At 49.0% G+C, this 20,498-nt stretch overlaps 1 protein-coding gene and 1 long non-coding RNA gene across 24 annotated transcripts in view; one reads left to right on the forward strand and one right to left on the reverse strand.

Moving 5' to 3' along the window:
- The window catches only part of PTK2 (protein tyrosine kinase 2), a 170,760-nt gene that overhangs the window by 132,449 nt on the left and 17,813 nt on the right, over positions 1-20,498 (forward strand). For 16 of the 23 annotated variants that reach the window (XM_040261719.1, XM_040261714.1, XM_040261725.1 and 13 more), the window contains 5 exons: positions 1,751-1,955; positions 14,035-14,146; positions 16,924-17,010; positions 18,451-18,588; positions 19,321-19,452. In XM_040261719.1, the coding sequence (XP_040117653.1) occupies positions 1,751-1,955; positions 14,035-14,146; positions 16,924-17,010; positions 18,451-18,588; positions 19,321-19,452 (674 nt within the window). The other 7 variants (XM_040261728.1, XM_040261729.1, XM_040261731.1 and 4 more) reach the window with 4 other exon arrangements.
- On the reverse strand, positions 10,935-14,037 carry LOC120878855. The gene is made up of 2 exons (XR_005724633.1): positions 13,858-14,037; positions 10,935-11,690 (listed from the first exon to the last, which is right to left on the reverse strand). It is a non-coding gene; the product is annotated as an uncharacterized LOC120878855 (long non-coding RNA).

A 20,498-nucleotide genomic window follows, 5' to 3' on the forward strand; every position in this document is an offset into this window, starting at 1 on the left:
GAAACTGGTTCTGACCTTCAGGGTCGCCTGACTGTCCCCTTTCCACATGTGCAGCAGGTGTGCCACCCCGATGTGGGCTCCCTCTCTCCGCTCTCCCTGCACTTCCTCTCTCAGTCACAACACTCCCACGTCGATCCCGTGCGTGGTCGTCTGTGCATATTTCCTCTGCTGGATCTCAGACAGCTTCCCAGGAGATGCTCTGTTAAGTTTATGCACCTTCTTTTTCCTGTAAATAAAAACAACTTTATGTTCCTCAAGTATGTGTTCTCATTTTTTTCTTCTGCTTCCTTGCTGTTGCCTTTCAACAACTATTTTAGTGCCTTAACCCATATTAGGTGAAAGAAGGAATTCAGTCAGACAGGAAACAGTGCCCTGAGATTGGAGAAGGGGCTGCAGTCCAGTTGGCTTCAGATCCTAAGGCCTCACTGTCTGCTTTGTGACCCATGGAGCAGGTTGCTTAACCTCTCAACGGAATTCCACATTTCAGGGTCTGAGACGCCTGTTTGTTTTTTTTCTCTTCGCATTTCTGGAACTAGGCTTTGTGACACATCAGTGGCATCTCACAGTTGCTGTCATTCTTGTGTAGACTTGGTTTTGTTCATATCGGTGCTACTTCTTGTCTGAATGAGTTTAAAAGAGCTCTTTGGTAAGAGTAAAATAATTCTAAGAGGTAACAAAGGATCCCATTATAATTTAGTTGACAGCATATTCCTTCCTTTTCTGGTAATGTAAAATGCATCTTAAAATCCATAGCATCTTAGATTTCATAAACAACAGTTTTTAAAAAGATGTAAGGTGTGAGGATTAAGGATGATGTAAATTTCAAGGAAGAGTTCCAGACACACATTGAAGTCTCAAGAAATGATACCCATTGTTGTCATTACTAGTGATATTGTCATAATTACTGGTGAGAAAAAAAACAGAAGTAAGACAATTTTTTTGGGGGGGTGGTGGTGGCCATACACTCTTTGAAATCGTTGGCTTTTGGCTAATTTCAGATCTAATTCACATTGACGTGAAGTTGTGCCTTCCTGTCTGAGGCACACACCAGCTTAGGTGCTGAAGATGCCGAAAGACAGTCACAGCCCCTCTGCCCCTGTCCTGGCACCAGGTGTACAGGGCACGCTTGTGGTGGGGCAGACGGGAGCTTCCAGGGTCGGGGGTGGTGGGCAGGGCAAGGAACTCACAAAGGCACCTGCAAGAGGAGAGCTGTGACAAAGATGATGAGCGGTGTTGAATCTAGAGAGTTCAGCACCAGCAGAAGCTCCAAGGGGCGTGTTCTCAGGCACATCTGCGTGGCCAGCGCCCCAAGTGACGGGGCCTTGAGAGAAATCTGAGGGTCTGAATGTGTTAAGACTTGGACTGTAGGGTTTTCTGTCAGGCCTCGGGTCAGCTGCTGTGATCGTGAGCAGGTTGGACTAAAGTGGAGGGGAATCTAAAATGCATTCAGCCTCTTTAAAGTTGGTTCACTGAGGGATGCTGTGAAATATCACTGTAGCTAGGGGGTGGTGTGTTTTCTAGTGTAGATTTTTTTAAAGAGATAAACCTCTTAGACAAATGATGTTTTTTTTTCTTGATAATGTTTCATTATTCCCATCCTACTAAACTAGTGTTCCTATTTCTGTTTGATAGCAGAGCTAACTGAACACTGCTTTACTTGGCCCGTGTGCCAGCTCTGAAGTCACTCCTGAAATGTGGGAACTGCCCTCCTCCTGCCAAGTTCATGGCTGTTTTTGTTCCCGCCCCACAGGTGTGTGTATGTGGGAAATCCTGATGCATGGCGTGAAGCCCTTTCAAGGCGTGAAGAACAATGATGTGATCGGGCGCATCGAGAACGGGGAGAGACTGCCCATGCCTCCCAACTGCCCTCCCACTCTCTACAGCCTCATGACCAAGTGCTGGGCGTATGACCCCAGCCGGCGGCCCCGCTTCACTGAGCTCAAAGCTCAGCTCAGGTAGGAGTGGGGTTGGGGGCCGGGCCTGGGCAGGGGTGGGGGCAGGCCTTGGCCGCCTCTCCCTGGCAGATCCTCTACTCAGTACATCTTGGGCAAGCATGATTACGTTACTGATTTGTGTTTATTTACACCTCGTTAGTCTTTAGAAGCATGTGTCTTAGAGTTTTCCTAAAGTTGAGAAGGTGATCAAATCTCCCTGGCCTGACTGCTCAGCGCCGCTCCCGGGTCCTTCCTGACCTGGTTCCCGCTCAGCTCTCCATCTCTCTGCACACACTGCGCCTTCCGCTCCAGCTGCACCCAGCCCCTGACCACCTGGACCTCCCCACACTGCTCGCTGCCTTTCCTTCCACCCCCGGCATCGCCCCCCCCCCCCGTTTGCCCCCGGGGGGCCCCTCTTCAGTCTTCACAGCCCATTTCAGGTGTCACCTCCCTAATCCCACCCGCCCCCAAAAGAGACAGGTCCACCTGCGTGGTGCCCTCTCAGAGTTTGTGTTACCGTAGCTCAGATGCCCACCTCGCCTGCTCGACTGCCTTCTGCGGCCCCTGCTCTTTGCCAGGCGCCGCTAGACCCAAGCCTGCAGCAGCCCCGTCCCCCGAGGGAGCACACAGCGCTCCTCAGTGTGCTGAGTGTCCGGAGGCGCTGCAAAGAGCTGACCGGCCAGTGGGCGGCCTTGGTCCAGCTTACGCATTCCTGTAGCCCCAGTGCAGAGCTTAAGACCAGTACCTCATCTGTGCTCAGGAACCAGTTGTTGAATTAAGTCTAGATTGAGGCTTGATACTTGAATCAGCAGGACACTTTAATATAACACATAACCCAGCCAGCCAGTACCATGGTTTAATATGCCAAATCACCTGGCTCCTATTTGGGGTACTCCCTGATCTTAGGTAAGTTTCTTTATTTGCTGTATTTCACAAAATCACTGAATGTCAGAGTGCAGAATCCCGGGCAGCTCCTGTAGCCCTCCCTCACCCCCAGGGCTTGAACCCTCTCCAGCCTGGCTCAGCACAAGCGACTTAACACAGAAAATGATTCCAGGAGGGAGCAGGGCCTGGGTGCGAGGTAGGAGCCAGTTGTCCAGTCAGCAGCTGTTGTGCTGCGTCTCCTCATTCTAGGCTAGGCTCTTTGGGTCCAGAGGGAGCATGCACAGTCCTGACCCCGGATCTTGAAGTCCGGCGGAGGAGGTGGGGGTTGACGTCCTTGGCCGCACCGTGACTCCCGCGACACCCACCACCCGATCACCTCTATCCTGCTGCAGGGCCTCTCTGTGATGGCCCCTTGGGTCTCTTGAGACTGCTTTCTCCAGGCTGAAAGTCTCCATACAGTTCAGCTATATGCACTGCCACTGTTGGGGCATGCTTTATTTCATGGTTTGCTCCTACGTGTGTTTGGTTCCTTGTTGACCTTTCCTAAGTTTGAGTTTCTGTCCCTGAACCTCTCCACTTTGATGCCGGACTCCGCAGCTCGTCCTTCCCCGTCATTCGGGGTATCGACCAACTTCTCGTCCCCTCAGCCCCTTCTGGGTTCATTGTCTTAACCCCCTGTGGCTTTGCTCCCGGCTCCATCTGCCGTTAGCTTCGGTTCTACCTTTTCTCACCAGCCCCAGGCCTGGGCTTCCCACTGCACAACACTGTGCGTCCTAGAGCACAGCTGCTGTGGCTCCTCCTGCCTGGCTCTTGCCCTTGCCTTCTGTGGGTCATGGTGGGGCCTTTGTCTCCACCAGCATCAGGAAGCCATCAGTAACTCCCCGCCTGCTTGCGTGCACCAGCTGACCAGCTAGGGAATCCTCACCTCCGTGTCTGCAGACCCACTCCCCCGGCCCTGCACGCCTCACCTGTCAGTCTTACCCGAGCTCCCTGCTCAGGACAGCTTTCACTGGGTTCCTGCTGCCCTCTTGTCAGGTAGAGGCTTCCAGAGTAGCAGTTGGGGCTCCTCAAGTCTGGGCCGGTGCCCTCCTGCCCTTTCTTACACCGTGGCCACGCTAACCTGTGCCTCCACCTGGAAGGCGCCCGCCTACACCTGCTGAGATGGGCCCTGGCGTCCTCCTTGGCCTCCTCCCTGCTCTGCCCGCAGGCTGCCCGGAGCTCTGGCTGCTTCTGGCCGTGCTCGCCCTGCGCAGCCCCAGGTGGCCGTGGCCCGGTCCAGTCGGCTGCCCTAACACTGGGCACCACGTGGCTGGGCTGGTGCTGGTCACTGGGCAGGAGGACCAGACACTTTTCCTGCCCTCGAGGAGCTCACAGTCTAGTACGTCTCATCCCCTACTAGACTGAAGCTCCTTGAGGACAGGGATCGTCATACTCACCTTGGTGTCGCCCGACCCCCAGGCCAGGCTCCGGGACCCAGTGAGGACCACACAGCCACCGAGCCCATGCTCGGCACACGGCAGTGCTGACGTGGCTGGAGGATGGTGGCGTGAAGGTGGGGTAGCTCCCCAGAGTGTCCCGGGTGAGGGTTTAGGGCGAAGTGCAAGTAATTTACACACACACACGCATGTATAAAAACATCAGGTCCCAGGTTATAGATGTTTTCTTGTGAACAGGTAGCACAGGTCATTGAGTATTAGTTTATCCTGTTTGCCTTGTATTAGTCAGAAATGAAGCTTAACTTTGTATTGGAACATGTAGAATATGGCTACCAAATAAACCAAATAAAATATAACTTTGTAACATAATAGCTTGCCTGGATAGCTATATATAACAATGAATCACAAACCAGAAACTAGAATCTTTTAGTGACTTTTCTGAAAGTTTTATTATATGCAAGATTCAAAGAAAACAATAAGTTTTGGGGAATCCTTATGCCAGGTCAGTTAAAAATGTTCCCCAATCCCATTCTCCTTGTCTGCCGCAAGAGAAACACTACAGACAGACTCAGGTTCTCATGGGCTCCTCTCCTCTGGGATGGGACCACCACTTGTTTTCACTGTGTCCTAAGAGCACTGGCTCTCAGAGACTCCTGTTGGCAGAGGGTCCTACTGGGATGGGTCAGCTCTGACCGAAAGGCCAGTCCTCCTCCTGTCCTGGTCCTTGTTTGTAAATGTGCCTCACTGAGGAGCATGAGGTCCGACTCTCTGCAGCCTGTTGGCAAGTGTAAGACATCCCTCAGTAGGAACTTTCTCAAAGTGTTTGTGCTAGCGTTTCATACTGTGTTCCTGACAAGTTATAAGAGTGCACTGAATATTCTTTGAGTGAAGGAATCATTTAGTCCCTTGCTGGTTCAGTTCATCGTGTGGCAGATACTGTTGCCAAGGAGACCACATAAACCACGGGTGTATTTTCCCCTTTGGAGGTTATGTTCAAAGTTAGCATTGCTGAGCAGCGCTCTGTGTGACTAAGACATCTGTGCTTCATTATAGGAAGAGATTGTCAGCTTTATCTCAGGAAAGCATTTAACGTGTGGCTTCTTACATCCCTTTTAGACAAATGAATGCAATAAATAAAGTTATCCATTTAAATTTTGTACCTTAGTTTTTGTTATTTAAAAAATTTTTTGTTGACATGCGAAGATGCGAACTTACAGACATGCTGAGAAGTAAACTCATTGAATTTTCATAAATTGGGCACAGTAACCAGAACAAGAAAACAGCATTGCCTGCACCGCAGAAACCCACTAGAGACCTCTTTCCAATTAGTGCTCCCCCTCCAAGAGTAACCACTCACTATCGGTTGGTTCTGCCTGTTTTTGAGCTTTACGTAAATGCTATCATTCAGTGTGTACTTTTTTGTTTATGACTTATTTTTGCACAAGACTTAGTTTGAGATCACTGTGTTATTCAGCTGGTTGTACCTCATTCTTGTTGCTCTACGTGCACCAATTATGACTACCGTAGTTTCTCTCCTCTGCTACTTTGCATCTTGGAGCTTTGAAACACAAACAGCATCAAGACTGCTGCTGTGCGGGAATAGCAGATGTGTCTTTGGGGAACATGTGTGCACAAATGCCTGGTGGGCGCATGCTCATGCGGCTGTGTGCGTGCAGGCTGCAGCTTTATGTCCCGACAGCGGCCGGTTTCTAAGCGGACGCGCCTGTGCAGCATCCCCGGCAGTGACGAAAGCGCCTGTTGCTCCGGCCATGGTTGTTTTAAACCTCTGGGGATTGATCCTTATTTCTAAGCCTGTCGTTTTCACACGTGAAGGGTAGGTTAAACAAACAAATAGAAGTGGTATGTAAACAATTTACCTGATCTTTTCGATCCTAAAGAACACTGACCTAGTAAGTGTCTGCCTGGAAGGCCCCCCAGTCCCTGGGCGCTTCAGGAAGCCCGGTAAACTGACACTGTGTTCACCGGGAGCAGGTCTCCATCCTCTGCAGTCACCCGTAGAAATCACAGCATTGAAAACCAGCATGGACTGAGAGCCGTGAACTCTCACACAGTACTTCATCTGAACCCTCGTGGTCCTTGGAGGTGTAGATGATGTTGTCATCATCAGTTTACAAGTGGGGAAATGGAAACAGGCCAGGTGGCTGGCTGACTGTGGGTCACGACCTGGGATTCAAGACAAGTCCACCTGAGTCCGGGGCACAGGCTGTCAACTGTCACACTCTGTGCTTTGATCTGAGACCCAGCTAAAATCAGTAAGCTCCCCGGCTATGATTATGACTGGTGGGCAAACTCAACCCTGTTCAGTTTAAAAGGAAAAAGAAGAAAGAAAGAAAAACACTGTTACATGAAATTCCTACAGCTGGTTTTCTTAAATTTGCTTGCATGTTGGGCAGAGAAAGTCCCGCGGAACAAAGGCAGCATCTCTGGCTTAGTCACAGGCCCCCCCCTCAGGGACTTTGAAGGGTCGTTCACTGTTGTGCTGTCCATCTTGTGTGTGCTGCGTTTGGCCGCTGTGGCCCTCTGTGGTCCCAGAGTCCCTGGGAGCAGTGTTGTCAGTTTCCGTGAGGCTGAGTTTCCCAGGGGCCCTGTGGCAGCTGGAGGCAGGCCACCCAGCACGCGTCAGCCAGGGCCTGTGCTTACCTGCTGAGTCCTTGCCCTGTTCAGAGCCTCGCCTTCAGCTTGGGTCTGCGGCAGTGCTGGCTGTTGTGTCTGTGTTGTTGCAACTTGATAGTGTCGTGTTTGCTTCTTAACTTTATCATACAAAACTGGCCTTTGAGAAATCTGTTTGACTTGGAGGAAGGCATGGCAACCCACTCCAGTATTCTTGCCTAGAGAATCCCTGTAGACAGAGGAGCCTGGGGGGCTACAGTCCATAGGGTCACAAAGAGTCGGACATGACTGAAGCGACTGAGCGCACACACATGACCTTGGGTGAGCGACTTAGACTTCCTGGAAGAGTGGAATCACGAGTCCTACCTACACTCCAGGACTAGATAAAGTCATCTAAAATGCATTTAGTTTTCATGCTTGTGGTGTGCACACACACTTGGTAAGTAATAATGAAAACAAAGCTTCATCTGAAGATCCACAGGGGACCTGGAAGTCTTGGGCACAGAAAATGATCCATTGCTGTTTTTAAAAAAGCTAATTATTCACATTTAAAAGTGGTTGCTATTATTGTCCAGATAGCAAAATGCAAGGCACATCTTTTTGACATTTTGTAGATATCTTATGGACATTTTCTATGGGCGTTTTTTTTTTTAATCCTTTCTGATTCTTCATTTATCCTAAAATGTGAACTCTAGATTAAAAACTCTAGGTTTGACTAATAACATGAGATTACTTGTGCTTCTTCACTGTATTTTTTAGGTGGTTTTGTATCTGCTCCCAAAATTCCTCTCAAAGGTGGTGTCTGAATTCCCCCTTAGTCATCATATCAGCATTTTCCTTCTCGTTGCCATCTTGCTGGTCTCAATCTTATCTATAAGAGTAGCCTGTTTTTCAATTATTCCTGTATTTACAATGTAAAATGTTTGGGGCCTTAGCCTTCCCAGTAACAAAAAATAAATGGTATATATAAATTTAATAGGAACTTAATGAAAAATTTAAACTGTTTTCCATGAAAAATTACCTCATACCTGTTCCTTCCCTGTGGGGACCCCAGACCCTGATGTTCACACCTTTACAGGTGTGGCTTTGCTTTACCTTCTGCTACGCACCTTGGTTTTGCATGAAGTAAACAAATTTCTAGGGAGATTTAAACTTAAATTTCGTAAAAGTTAACCCTTTGTACTTACATGGCTTCACAGACCATTTACCTTGCTGGTCTCACAGTAATTCTCAAGGATGAGATACTGTTGCCCTTTTCACTCAAGGCTCAAAACACCCTGTGACTTGCCTGGATCATGCAGCCAACACAGGGTGGGTGCAAGACCCCAGCCCTCTTCTCCCCAGCCCAGAACCAGTGTCCTAGTCTCTACCCCGGGGTGGCCCCTCCCCACTAGGGGCATCGCTGGCTGCCCCGCCCCTGCACTCCTTCTCATTCTTTTGGGTTCCCCATCTTGTCTTGTTTGTAAGAGAACTTTGGATGAACCTCCCCCTGCAGCTGGAATCCACACGTTTGCCAGTTACCATCCGAAGGCCACCCCCGGCGCCCACAGCAAAATCCTCACACTCGCCAGGCAGCTGCCATCACTCCTCTCTTCACCCCTGTTTCTGGCACAGTTCTCTCTCTGTTCCTAATCCCCTTTCCCCGAATGTCGTCTTCAGGGTTCTCCCTGAAAGCTTGGAGAAAGAGTGGAGCAGACGTGGACAGCTGCCCTCCCGTCTGGACAGTGGAGGACCAGTGGCTGCAGGTTAAGGGGGTGGGCAGGCAAGGTGGGTGCAGGGGCTCCGGGACCGACGGGAGCAGCGCTGGCTCCGTGTGGGTCCCCAGTCCCCGGGCACCTCACCTAGACTGGAGGATGCAACAGCCCCTGGGGCACCCAGTCCGTTCTCGGGGAAGGGGGCTGGTGCTGCGAAGCCACGGGCTTACCTTCTGCACCTCTTCCTCTCGTTTAACCACCCCCCCAAACTTGCACTTTAGAAATACCATTTTTGTCAGACTTTAGTGATTGCTCTAAGCATTAAACCATACATCTTTAACTTTTCACCATCTTCTTGTTCAGTCGCTCAGTCGTGTCTGACTCTTTGCAACCCCATGGACTGCAGCACGCCAGGTTTCCCTGCCTTTTGCCATCTCCTGGAGCTTGCTCAGACTCTTGTCCGTTGAGTTGATGATGCTGTCTACTTAGACTTAATCTTTGTATTTCACTTAAAATTACTGCCTCAATCCTTTTGCTCTAGATGTCATATATATTCATATATGTTAGTAATCTCATAAGATTCCACTTTGTGTTTTAAATAGATCATATATATTCATATATGTTAGTAATCTCGTAAGATTCCACTTTGTGTTTTAAATAGCATTTTAAGGAAAGTAAGGGGGTAATCTTGTATTTAACCCCAAACAGTGCTCTTTGTTCTTCCCTACCTAAAGACCTTTCTTGAATTATCTATTGAAGAACTTCTTTAGCATTTCTTGTGTTGTGAACCTGTTGGTTAGTTTGGGGTGGTGGTGTTTTTTTTTATCTGAAAATGAATTGAGCTTCATTTCACTGTATACAGAACTCTGAATTGATGGCATTTTTCCTTTTTTTTTTTTTCCCCTTTCAGCACCTTAAAGCTTCCTTTTACTGTCTTCCAAGAAGTCACTGGCCTTTCCGTTTATTCTTCATCTTATGTCATGTGTCATTTTTTTCTGGCTGCTTCCATGATCTGCTCTCTATCTTTGGTTTTTACCAGTTTATAACTAGGATGTGCTTTTCCCCCAGTCTTTTTTCTCTAAGTCCCTCAGACCGGATAAGTTTTGTTGATATATTTATCCTTAGTCTCCCTGACTCCTCTCATCTCCGTCCTACTGATCATCCAGTCCCATGGAGATTTTATTTCAGATATTCTGGTTTTCGTTATGGAATTCTCATTTGACTCTTTGTTATAGTTTCTATTTAACTGTTGACATTTCCTATCTTTTCACCAACTATGAACGAATTTTCCTATATGTCCTTGAAAATAACAGCTCTTTGAAGTCCTTGCTTGCTAATTCCAATTTCTGAGTCACCACTGGAGTCAGCTTCCTTTAGATTTCTCTTCCTCTTGAGACTGGATTACATTTTGCGTGTTTGTGTATCAAGTGGTTTTAGATTATGCCCTGGACTTGTGGCTGATAAGTTTTGGCAACTCTGGATTCAATGTCATTCCTCTGAAGACTGGTTGGTTGGTTGATTTAGCAGGCAGCTAACTAAGCAGGTCTCAATTGAAAGCTCTCTCCGTTCTATGAGCTCCAGTCTCAATTCAGCTGCGTTCAGTCTCCACTGGGCCGCCTGGAGCCTGCCCTGTATGTATGTGCATGGTACAGGGGTTAGCAAGTGATTCAGGCAGAATTTATACTCAGAATTTGAAGTACCCCCTCCTTGGCTTTCTTCTTCCTGGCATTTCCCCCTCATTTTCCACCAGCTGCAGTGACCCAAACTCAGTCCTCTGGTTCTTCAAACCAGTAGGATGGCTGCCAGCTTTTTGGCCAGTGGCCATCAAAGTGGGACCTTGCCCAGTGCTATGCTTTGCTCCTGGCATCCCTCCCCCAGAGCCTGACTGCTCAGTGCTGTCTCAGGCCCTAGTTGTTGCCTAGGTTGTCTCTTCTGTCCTAGTCTGCAAGAGGAGGGGTCACATAGGAGCTTCTCCAACTTGCCCAAAATACCAGAGAGGCCACCATTTTAAAGTAAGATTCTAGTAGAAATAACCTAAAAATAACTTTGAGATGTGTGACACCGTAGCCAAGCAGAAGTGCATAAGGGAAGGAGGGGAGAACCCTGTGCTGCAGCACCGAGGTTACTGTGGCTGCAGAGACACCGTCCCACCATCCCAGCCTCGTCTCAGGCCTCCAGACTTGTTTTCTGCAAAGATCCCTGGGCGGGGGTTGGGGGGAGTGCTTGTTGAAAGGTCAGTCCCATTCCTTTGTGGTGAGGCAGTGTTGGGTAATTATAAGAGATCATGTTTCAAAACTGGTATTCCCATGAACTTGCTAAAACAAGCCATTTCCCTCTTGGCTTCCCCCCCCCGCCCCTTCGGTTTCTTGCTGCTCTTTCTCTGGGTATTTTCCAGATTAGCCTAAGTAGCTATGAATCCAGACTGATTTTCTATCCAAAGCAAATTTTGTGATGTCATCATAAAATCACTATGTTTAGGTGATCAAAGTACAATCTTTTTTCTTTTATTTTTTTAAGTTATTTAAGCATAGAAGAAATGTGGTGTCAAAGGAAAGAATAGCAGTATAATTGCTATCAGGAAAAACACTGCAGAAATGAAATAGATTAAAAAAAAAAACCCAAGGCATGTTAAAGTACAGAACTAGATAGCATTTACTGAAATGTCCTACTGGCTTCCTTCCCCTACTTTATTTCTCCATCCTAACAGTGAATGGGACGGACAGTGTCGTTGTTCTTTATACACAAGGACACAAGTTGAGATGGCCCGGTTGCCTGTGGTTACCCAGCTCCCAGCTCTGTCCCTTCTACTGGGATGGTGGGAGCAGCTGGTCACCCCCTCAGGACCGGTCACCCCGTCCACTTGAAAGCTTGCACTGGAGATTTGCTTTAGTATCTCCACTTCGTGGTGGAAACGAAGAAGCTGTGAGACCTCTTTCTTGCTCTCCATGAAAATACCTTAGACATGAAGTCACATCCTGGGAAACCTCTCCACAGCAGCTTGCGGAGCCTGGGAGGCCGGGTTCCCAGGGGTGCTGCTGCCGGAATCAGAGCGTGCTTTCACATGTTCATGTCCTTTGACTCTGAGCTGATGACTTGTTTGACTTTTTTTCCTAAAGTAAGGAAGGTAAAAACAAAACTCACGTTAAATAGTTTTTTCCCTCTCTGCCCAATTCTCTTTCTAGATAAGGCTCATGGATAAAACAAAGAATGATTACCACATGCTCTAATGTTTATTAAATGAGAAGTCTTACTATCTTCTATTGCTTTCTCTCTCGGAGGGTTTGAGACTTAGAAACCACCGACCCAGGAAGAACCATGCGGGCTCATTGCCAGTTCACATTAGGCAGCTAAAAGCTCTCAAATGGAATGCATTGCTACTAAAAATATTTGTAGTTTGGGAAAATATGTTTAAATTTGACCTCCTTGACACTCTGCGCATTCCACTTTTTTTGCTCTGGGTTCCTCAGTGACTGTAAAGAGAAAAGCTCAGAAATGTGTCCATGGGCACTCTTACTCCATCTATGGAAGAGTCTTCCCCTTGTAAAACCAGATTCGTTATGAGTTATTTATATTCTGAGCTGCTCTAAGCAACAGATTACTTCTTCTCAGAAACAGTTTGACATGTTATCTTGGCTGTGAGGCTGCCTGGTTACCCCTGCGTTCGTGTCCAGTGTAGCAGGTGATGAAGGATTGAGAAGGAGGACTCAGAAGGGAGTCAGTGGGTCAGAGAAGAGGGGCACCGTGAGTGTGGGTGCAAGGGCCGGGGTTGGGGGAGCCCGAGGGGCCTCCCGACGGCAAGGGCCTCCCGTGATCCATTTGGAGGTGTTTGTGGGGGGCAGTCACCTTCAGGTCAGGGTGACCCAGTTCAGAAGACAGGCCATATGAGTTAAAGTGCCTTCATGGGGGCTGTTTGAAGTAGAGTTCCCATTGCCTTTAAAAATATGTCACACTTGGCTTTCTCACAGCTTGCCTGTATTTTAACAATTTGAGGAAGTTTTTGTTTTGATTTTTGGGACTTTTCAGTTGTGTAACACTATAGAAATTTTGGAAATTCTGGTTTGGGGTCTGTTAGTTATTTTGAGGGTCAGGTGATTGAGAACAGGGTGCTCGTGATCGGAGGGTCCCCTCTCTCAGGCCGATGGACCCCTGCTCCCATTGGCCTGCCCGTGTCCCCTGTGAGGAGTGGGCCTGAGGTGCGCCGTCTTCCTTGGCAGCCCATGCGCACACTCGGCCCGTGCTGGCTTCAGTGCCCGCCGTCCCATCGTCACTGCAGCAGTGTGATCCAGGGTCCGTGCTCACCCTGGGCGCGTGGGAACGGGCAGTTCTCAGTGCAGTGGGGGCCACAGCCTCTCAGACAGGCATACACGGCACATTTTGACCCATGAATCATGGGATCTGCGCCAGGTCCCCACGGTGCTGGCACTCGGGCACAGCGCACTGCCTTGAGGGTGCCACCGGTCCTGCCTTGTCGTTTAAAAGCTTTGTGTTGTTTTCTCAGCCATGATCATCTACATGGAGTGGGAAGGAAACCGAAATCATATTTTGAAGAGGGGATGGGCTTTTCTGACTAAATTTCGCTTTTCTCTAAGTGCTGATGTGGTTATTGAGGAAAACATTCCCTTCCCTTTAAAAAAAAAAAAAAGCCTCCCATGTTTAGTGAGGGCTTGCTGACTCAGGGTGGTCGGGAGATGGATTGTGCATCTTCTCCTGCTATAGCTGCGTGAGAAGCTGCCTGCCCTTGCCTCCGGCAGCCAGAGCGTCTTCTGCAAACAAGCGATTCCCAGATTAGAAGGGGAGGCTCTGGGGCAGCTGACCTCACTCTCTCACGGACGCCTCCCTGGGAGGCTGGGACTGAAGCAGCCTCAGTATGCAGCTGTGGGGCGGTGGGTGGGGGCAGCTTTCTGCGCCCGGAGGACCGAGGTCCCTGCTGGCCCGGGTTGGGGTTGGGGGGGTGCTGGCGCCTGGGCGCCGAGCCCTGAGCTGCCTGGTGGGTGAGCAGCCACAAGACCCGGTGCCGAGCTGCGTGTGTGAAGGCAGCAGGAATTTCAGAAGAGTTTCCTTTCTTCCTGATGAGACGAAGTGCTGGTTAAAGTGAAAGCTGGCAGGAAGGTAGTCCGGACCGTTTGGGGCGTGTCTCCTACAGCGCTGATGTGGTGCCTCCGTGGGGCTTGCTCTGGGAAACAGTCCCGCTGAAGGGAGCCGGGCGTCCAGACCGTCCATCCTGGCTCCGCTCTGGTTTTTCAGCTTCTCCCTTCCCAGCCAGCTGTCTTTCCTTACCTGGGCTGTGGTTGTAAGCGGACCTGCCCTTTGCATCCAGGCTTCTCTGGAGTCCTTCTGGGAAGCTGGAAACCCTATCCCCTCTCCCTTTCTCATTGGGGCTCCTGGTGGCAGGGCGGATCCCGAGTGTTCCAGCTCCTGGCAGCAGCTCCCTCACACCCTGTGTTGTCTCCCCAGCACAATCCTGGAGGAAGAGAAGGTCCAGCAAGAAGAGCGCATGAGGATGGAGTCCAGAAGGCAGGTCACCGCATCCTGGGACTCCGGAGGGTCCGATGAAGCGCCGCCCAAGGTAGCGAGGCCCCCACCCCACCTTGGCATTCCTCCTGCTGACTCTTGAGGGTTTGGTGTAGGCAGCTGCGTGCTATCTGTGTGGAGAAAAACAAACAACAGGTTATTCTAAGAGTCAGCACTGCAACTTTGGTTTCTTATTTGCTTCTCTGAGTACCACCCTCCTGTGCACTCATTTTCCTAATCTGTGCTGCAGCCTCCAGCTGTTTGAAGCCATGGATGATTGGATTCGATGTGACCTCCCAACTCCCTGACCCCCACCATGCCACAACCCCCCCGCCCCCATCGTCAGGCTGAAAGGAGCACGCCTGGCTCGGGGGTTTCTCTTTGCAGAAGTTGGGGACCTAAGCCATAAATGCTTTACAGTTTGCTTTGTTTTGAGAGGAGTCTGCTTCCACCTGACTCTGTCCTTTGGGGTTTGGTTTTCTTCTGCTGAGAACCTGGAGCACATTTTCTGCCTTTTCTCGCCTGTGGCCAGCGGCTGAGTTGTCTGTGGAGCAGGCAGTGCGTTGCATCCGCTTGTTGAGGTCGGTCAGCAGAATCCCAGCCCTGTCCTCCGTCCTCCCAGCCTGCAGCCAGTGGCCAGGCCTCTGCGCTGCACAGCCATGCTGGGGCTGGGAGGCCCTTGATCGTTCCCCTCAGGTCAGGATTCTTTGTCCTCCTTTTGCCATGGACAGGATGGTGTTTTCACACACCAGCTTGTTTGCAGAGAATAATCCGGTTCAGATCATTTTCTGGACAGTATACATAAAAGGCTTTTTTGCAGTTAATGGCTAACTGCTATTTGACATTTGATGAACTAAAAATATATTAAAAGAACTCTGACAATTCATTCCCTTTTTGAAAAGTGTTCAGAAATCTGTTTTAACACAAAGTGCTATTAAATATTGTACCCATTTTTTTTCTTGGTCATTGTTTTAAACTGTGTAACAGGAAGTATTATTACACATTTAGAGTAAATGCAGGTTAATTGACCAAGTTCTTCAGAACTTTAGAGGTGAAGGGTTCTGTAGTCTGACTTCCTCCACCAATGGGAGAACTGAGGCCCAGGGAAGGAGGGCCATGTGCTTTATTTATTCTGAGGGGTCTCTCTGAGCCAGTTAGTGACGAGAGCAGAACATTTCTCTGTCTCTCATTTAGCAACAACAGAATCCCTAGGTCCCCACTAGAAAGCTATGAACCCCAGGTCCTGCGGCCTCCACAGGCTCCTGCGTGTATACAGGTTTGCCTGTTTTCTCAGCCACAACTGTTGAATGGTTTGGCACTGGAGAGCCTCGGAGTTCATTTCTCAGGCCCAGAAGTCAAGTGGATCTACTCACAAGTGGCTCAGATGACCAAGCAGGTTCTCTGCTGGTTCCCGGCCTCACTCTCTTCATCTTTGCAGTGGGGGTACTTCATCTTTGCAATGGGGGTACTTCATCTTTGCGATGGGGGTACCAGTGTTCCCTGCCTCTTAGGGGTGTTGGGACAACCAGATGAGATTGTGTGTTCACAGCACGTGTTTTGGTTCCAGAAGTGTGAGGAACTCTGTGTGGTTGGTGATGAGCACCAATGATACAGCAGTCCCTTAAAACTCACAGAATTGAAGAACCTTTTCCATCTAAACGTGACTTTGTATCTCAATCTCTATGATTTTTAATAATTTTCATGTGACTGAGTTTTGAAAGCTCTGCTATTAAATAAGTTCATGGGTGGAGGTGGAGGTAGTTGGGCTTCCTTGTATTACAGAACAAAGGTGAAGCCAGCTTAAAATTTTAAATAGCCTCATATTTCTTTCTTTAGGACATTTTCAAAGTGTATATTTTGAGGCTCTTTTCTGTAATCAGAAATTGTTCTAGCCTTTAACATGGGTCAGCAGACTACCCCACTGCCTGTTAATGAAAATTTATTTTATTGTGTGAACTTACCCCTTCCCTTGTGTTTATTCATGACTAGGTCCCCCTACACAGTCGAACCTAAGTGATCCAGTTACTTTGTGGCTCAAAAAGATTAAAAAATTACTCTGTGGGAATTCCCTGGCAGTCCAGTGGTTAGGACCTGGCATGCTCAATCCCTGGTCAGAGAACTAAGATCCCACTAGCTTTCTTCCATTCATGAGTGGTCTTTTCACTTTCTTAACCTCATTATTTATAATGTGAAAGTTTTTAATTCTGACCAAGTTCAGTTTATCTTTTCTTCATTTGTTGACTAGCTTTTGGTGTCCATTGCCTAACCCAGGGCCACAAAGGGCTTCCCTGGTGGCTCAGTTGGTAAAGAATCCACTTGCAAAAAAAAACAAAAAGAATCCACTTGCAACACAGGAGACCTGGGTTCAGTCCCTGGTTGGGAAGATCTCCTGGAGCAGGGAAAGGCTACTCACTCCAGTGTTCTGTCCTGGAGAACTCCATGGACTGTTTAGTCCATGGGGTCACAAAGGGTCACATGTGATTAAGTGACTTTCACTGTCACTTTAGGGTCACAAAGCTTTACCCCTGAGCCGCCTTCTTCAAAGAGTTCTATCGTTTTAGCTCTTAGGTTTAGAGATATGATCCATTAGAATGAATTTCTGTGTATGTGGTGTGGACAGGATCCAGATTCATTTTCACATGTGGTATCCTGATGTCCAGCATTATTTGTTGAGAAGACTGTTACCCCAATGAAATGTCTTCACACCCTATATCATTCTTTCCAGCTAAGCTCTTAGAGAAAATTTTTTTTTTCTATTGTTTTTAAGAAAAGGCAGATTCACCAAAACAATCAAAACGCTATTCATATGATGCTCTGTTGATCTGTCCACAGCCCAGCAGACCTGGTTATCCCAGTCCGAGGTCCAGTGAAGGATTTTATCCCAGCCCACAGCACATGGTACAGGCCAATCACTACCAGGTATGCATCCATTCCAGGTGCAAGACGTGTTCTTTTGTTCTTCTCATTCAGAGTGGAGAAGTAACATTATACATACTGATACTGATAAATTAACACGTGTATCTTTGTCATCAAACAGATGAACAATTCTCTGCCAAGCGCCAGGTTTCCTCACCTTGATAGGAACAGTGATAAGGCATTTCCCGCAAGCATTTTTGCCTTGAAAGGCTCATTTGATTCTTTCGCATGGTTGGGAGTTATATAGAAAAACTGCCTTAGATGGTTTGAAATCTCTTTGCTGTGAAAATTCCTAAAAGTTCTCTGGCAGTAATATATCCCTTCTGACTGAAACATAGTAACTGATAATAGCATTTCATGTTTAGTAAAATATTTTTTGATTAAAATATTCAAATAAACTGTGAGAGCTGTCTATATAAGTTATTTAAAAGTTTACTGTGTGTCATCAGTATGGAATTTTGGTATAAATCAGCGCCTAGAGATCACTGAAAGGTGTGTTGATGTTTGGAAATACAGACTTGACTGCACTTCATCTCATTAAAAAGTAGCTGACAGTCCTGCCATCCAGAAGCAGCCTGATGAGTTAGGGAAGCAAACTCTGATTCCTTTCTCTCTCCTTCTTTTGACTGGGTGAGAACCGTACAGAGAAACGCCTCCTACTTCCTTTCTGCCTTGCCATTTTTCTCCACATCCAACTAAACGCTCTTTCTCTGCCCGCACCATCACTGTCAGACTGTGCAGCCGTGTCTTTCCCACCACCTGCCCTGGTTCATGAGAGGACAGGCCTGCGGGGGTCTTGTTTCTTCTTCGCTGGGGGCGTCACGGTGAGCTGGGCAGGAAGGGGCCTATAGAGCGACAGCTTAGCCGTGTTTCTGGCCTCCTGTTGCTTCTGCATCTGAGGATGGTCTGCGCTCAGCATTGTAATAAGTGTGCTAAGTAGAGAATGTGTGCTTTCCTACTGTACATTTGCACTGGCCGTCTAAGCTAACAGATGACCTTTCTCGAGGCCATAGTTGAGAGTCCATTTCCTTGCTTTACTGGCTTCTAGAGGTACCTGCACTCCTGACTCATGACCTCCCTTCTTCCATCTTTCAAACTCCAGTATCTCTCTGACCCTTCTTCAGTAGTCACACCCGCTTTTCTTTTCCCTGCTGCTTCCCACTTGCATTTTAGGGACCTTATGATCTCCTTGGGTCCACTGGGATAGTCCAGAGCAACCTCCCCGTCCCAGGAGTCCTGACTTATAATCACGTCTGTGCAATCCCTTTGCCGAGTAAGGTGTTCACAGGTCCCAGGGATCAGGCCTTGGACATCTTTGGGGAGCCGTTTCTCTGCTGCCACACTGTCCTCTGCAGTCTTAGTTACTTCCTGTCACCTGGAAGCTGGACTGTGCAGAAGCCACACTGTGTCAGAGCGTGACCTAGCCACTTCGCTCATCCACAGGTCTCTGGCTACCCTGGCCCACATGGAGTCACAGCCATGGCTGGCAGCATCTACCCAGGTCAGGCATCTCTCTTGGACCAAACAGATTCGTGGAATCACAGACCACAGGAGATATCCATGTGGCAGCCCAGCGTGGAGGTAAATTGGATGTCCTTGGGCTTTGCCCTGTTAATTGATGAGGCTGTACCCAAGGCACCTTTCATTCTGAATCCTAAGATTTCTTGATTTAGATGACCTGATTCTAAGATCAGATGCTCTCTGGGTCTGTGAATCTTTTTAACTAAAAGATAAAGAGATGCTACCATCATTAGTCCATTCATTTGAAAACCAGAGCCCTACATGAGGCCAGTGGACAGACAGAGCCTCCAGCTCAGCTGCCCGTGTTAATTTTTACTAAGTTTTCCTGGTGAAACCAAGAACCATTCCTGTGATACTGGAAAACACTTCTTTGAATCCAAGAACGTCTGTAGTTGTCTGCTATTCATGTTCTTTTCCTTGGAGTAAACATGCCTTACACTTCATAACATGCATGTGTCACATTTAACCCTCCTCCCATTGTTTTACTTCCAGATCGTTTCCACTTTTTTTTTGCTCTGTTTAATGATGCATTCTTTGCACACATCTTGGATTACTTCTTTAAAGATATCCCTGCAAGAGAACAGTTGTATACCTGTTAAAGTTGTGTCACCCATGTTAACTGGAAGCCCAAGGAAAAGCGGCTCCCACAAGCAGAGCTTAAGAGAGCCTATTTCTACCACCCTTGCTGCTCTGCTCAATTTTTTTTGGAAAAACACACAGAAAAAAAGTAAGAGCACCATACATGGACTCCTGAGAGTGACCCTCCTCAACCCCTGCCCCCCCTCCCCCCAGGACTCGGCGGTGCTGGACCTGCGCGGCCTCGGGCAGGCGCTGCCCACACACCTGATGGAGGAGCGGCTGATCCGGCAGCAGCAGGAGATGGAGGAGGACCAGCGCTGGCTGGAGAAGGAGGAGAGGTTTCTGGTAACTGACACATGCTGGGTGCTTCCGCTCCTCGAGCCCTGGGGCACCCACTGTCCCGCCAGATGGCGGCAGGGTTCATCTTGTCCAGAGCAGGAGCGTTGGCTCCCTCAGACTTGTAGTAGTGGGTTGTTTGCTCTTCCCAATTGACTTTTTCCGGATAAATTTCTAGGACGTCAGCAGTGGCCTTGTGGGCCCAGACACAGAACCATTTCTGTGGCTTCGCATGGCTGCCATGCTCACACAGAAACGACTCCCGCTGAAGTGGCCGCTTGCACACAAGACCCTGCCTCTCGCCGCTATAGGCCGGTGGCTAGACGGGCAGGACCCAGGCTTGCCTTCCTGGGTCCTTGAGTTCACGGTCTGAGGGCCACAGCCCTCTGCCCACGTGCCTCTGGGGTTCCTGGCAGGAAGCGTCTTCTTGGGGCAGCTGTTGCTAATAGCCCCTCAGAAGTCCCTGGGGACAGGAGTGGTGACAGCGGTCTCTGCATGTCACGGGGTCCTCAGTCTCCCGAGCCCTCCCCCGTCAGCCCTCCTTCCTGAAGTAGTGGAAGGGAAGGATGGCTGGATGGAGCAGGACTCGGGGAGCCTTCACACAGCCCCACACCCAGGGGGCCAGGGCTGGTCCCTTGGGCCATAAACATCCCCCGGGGCCTCTTGTCACCCTCTGTGCTGAGGGACTGGACACCATCGATGAGGGGTACAGCCGTGTTCAGCACTCTGGGAGTCTTTCAGGCACAGAAACAGTTAAATCAACAGTCAGTGGTTTCTAAGACAGATAGCCTGTTTTCCCTCATTGACGTGAACTTAAAAGTGACTGTGACACACCCTCCAGATTAGGCTGAGCGTACTGCAGTACCGGTGTCTGGTCTCCAGCTGCTCCTGGGGGTCGAGGGAGGCCGAGGCTGTGAGCTGCTCTGAGCGCGGGGAGCTGGGGGCGCTCTGTGGAGCTGGGGGCGCTCTGTGGAGCTGGGGGCCCTCTGTGGAGCTGGGGGCCTGTGGTGCCTGGGTGCACAAAGGTTGGGGTTTCAAGGCGGACAGGCCCAGGA

Source organism: Oryx dammah, unplaced genomic scaffold, assembly GCF_014754425.2.
Source record: "Oryx dammah isolate SB20612 unplaced genomic scaffold, SCBI_Odam_1.1 HiC_scaffold_19, whole genome shotgun sequence".
Classification (NCBI taxonomy): domain Eukaryota; kingdom Metazoa; phylum Chordata; class Mammalia; order Artiodactyla; family Bovidae; genus Oryx; species Oryx dammah.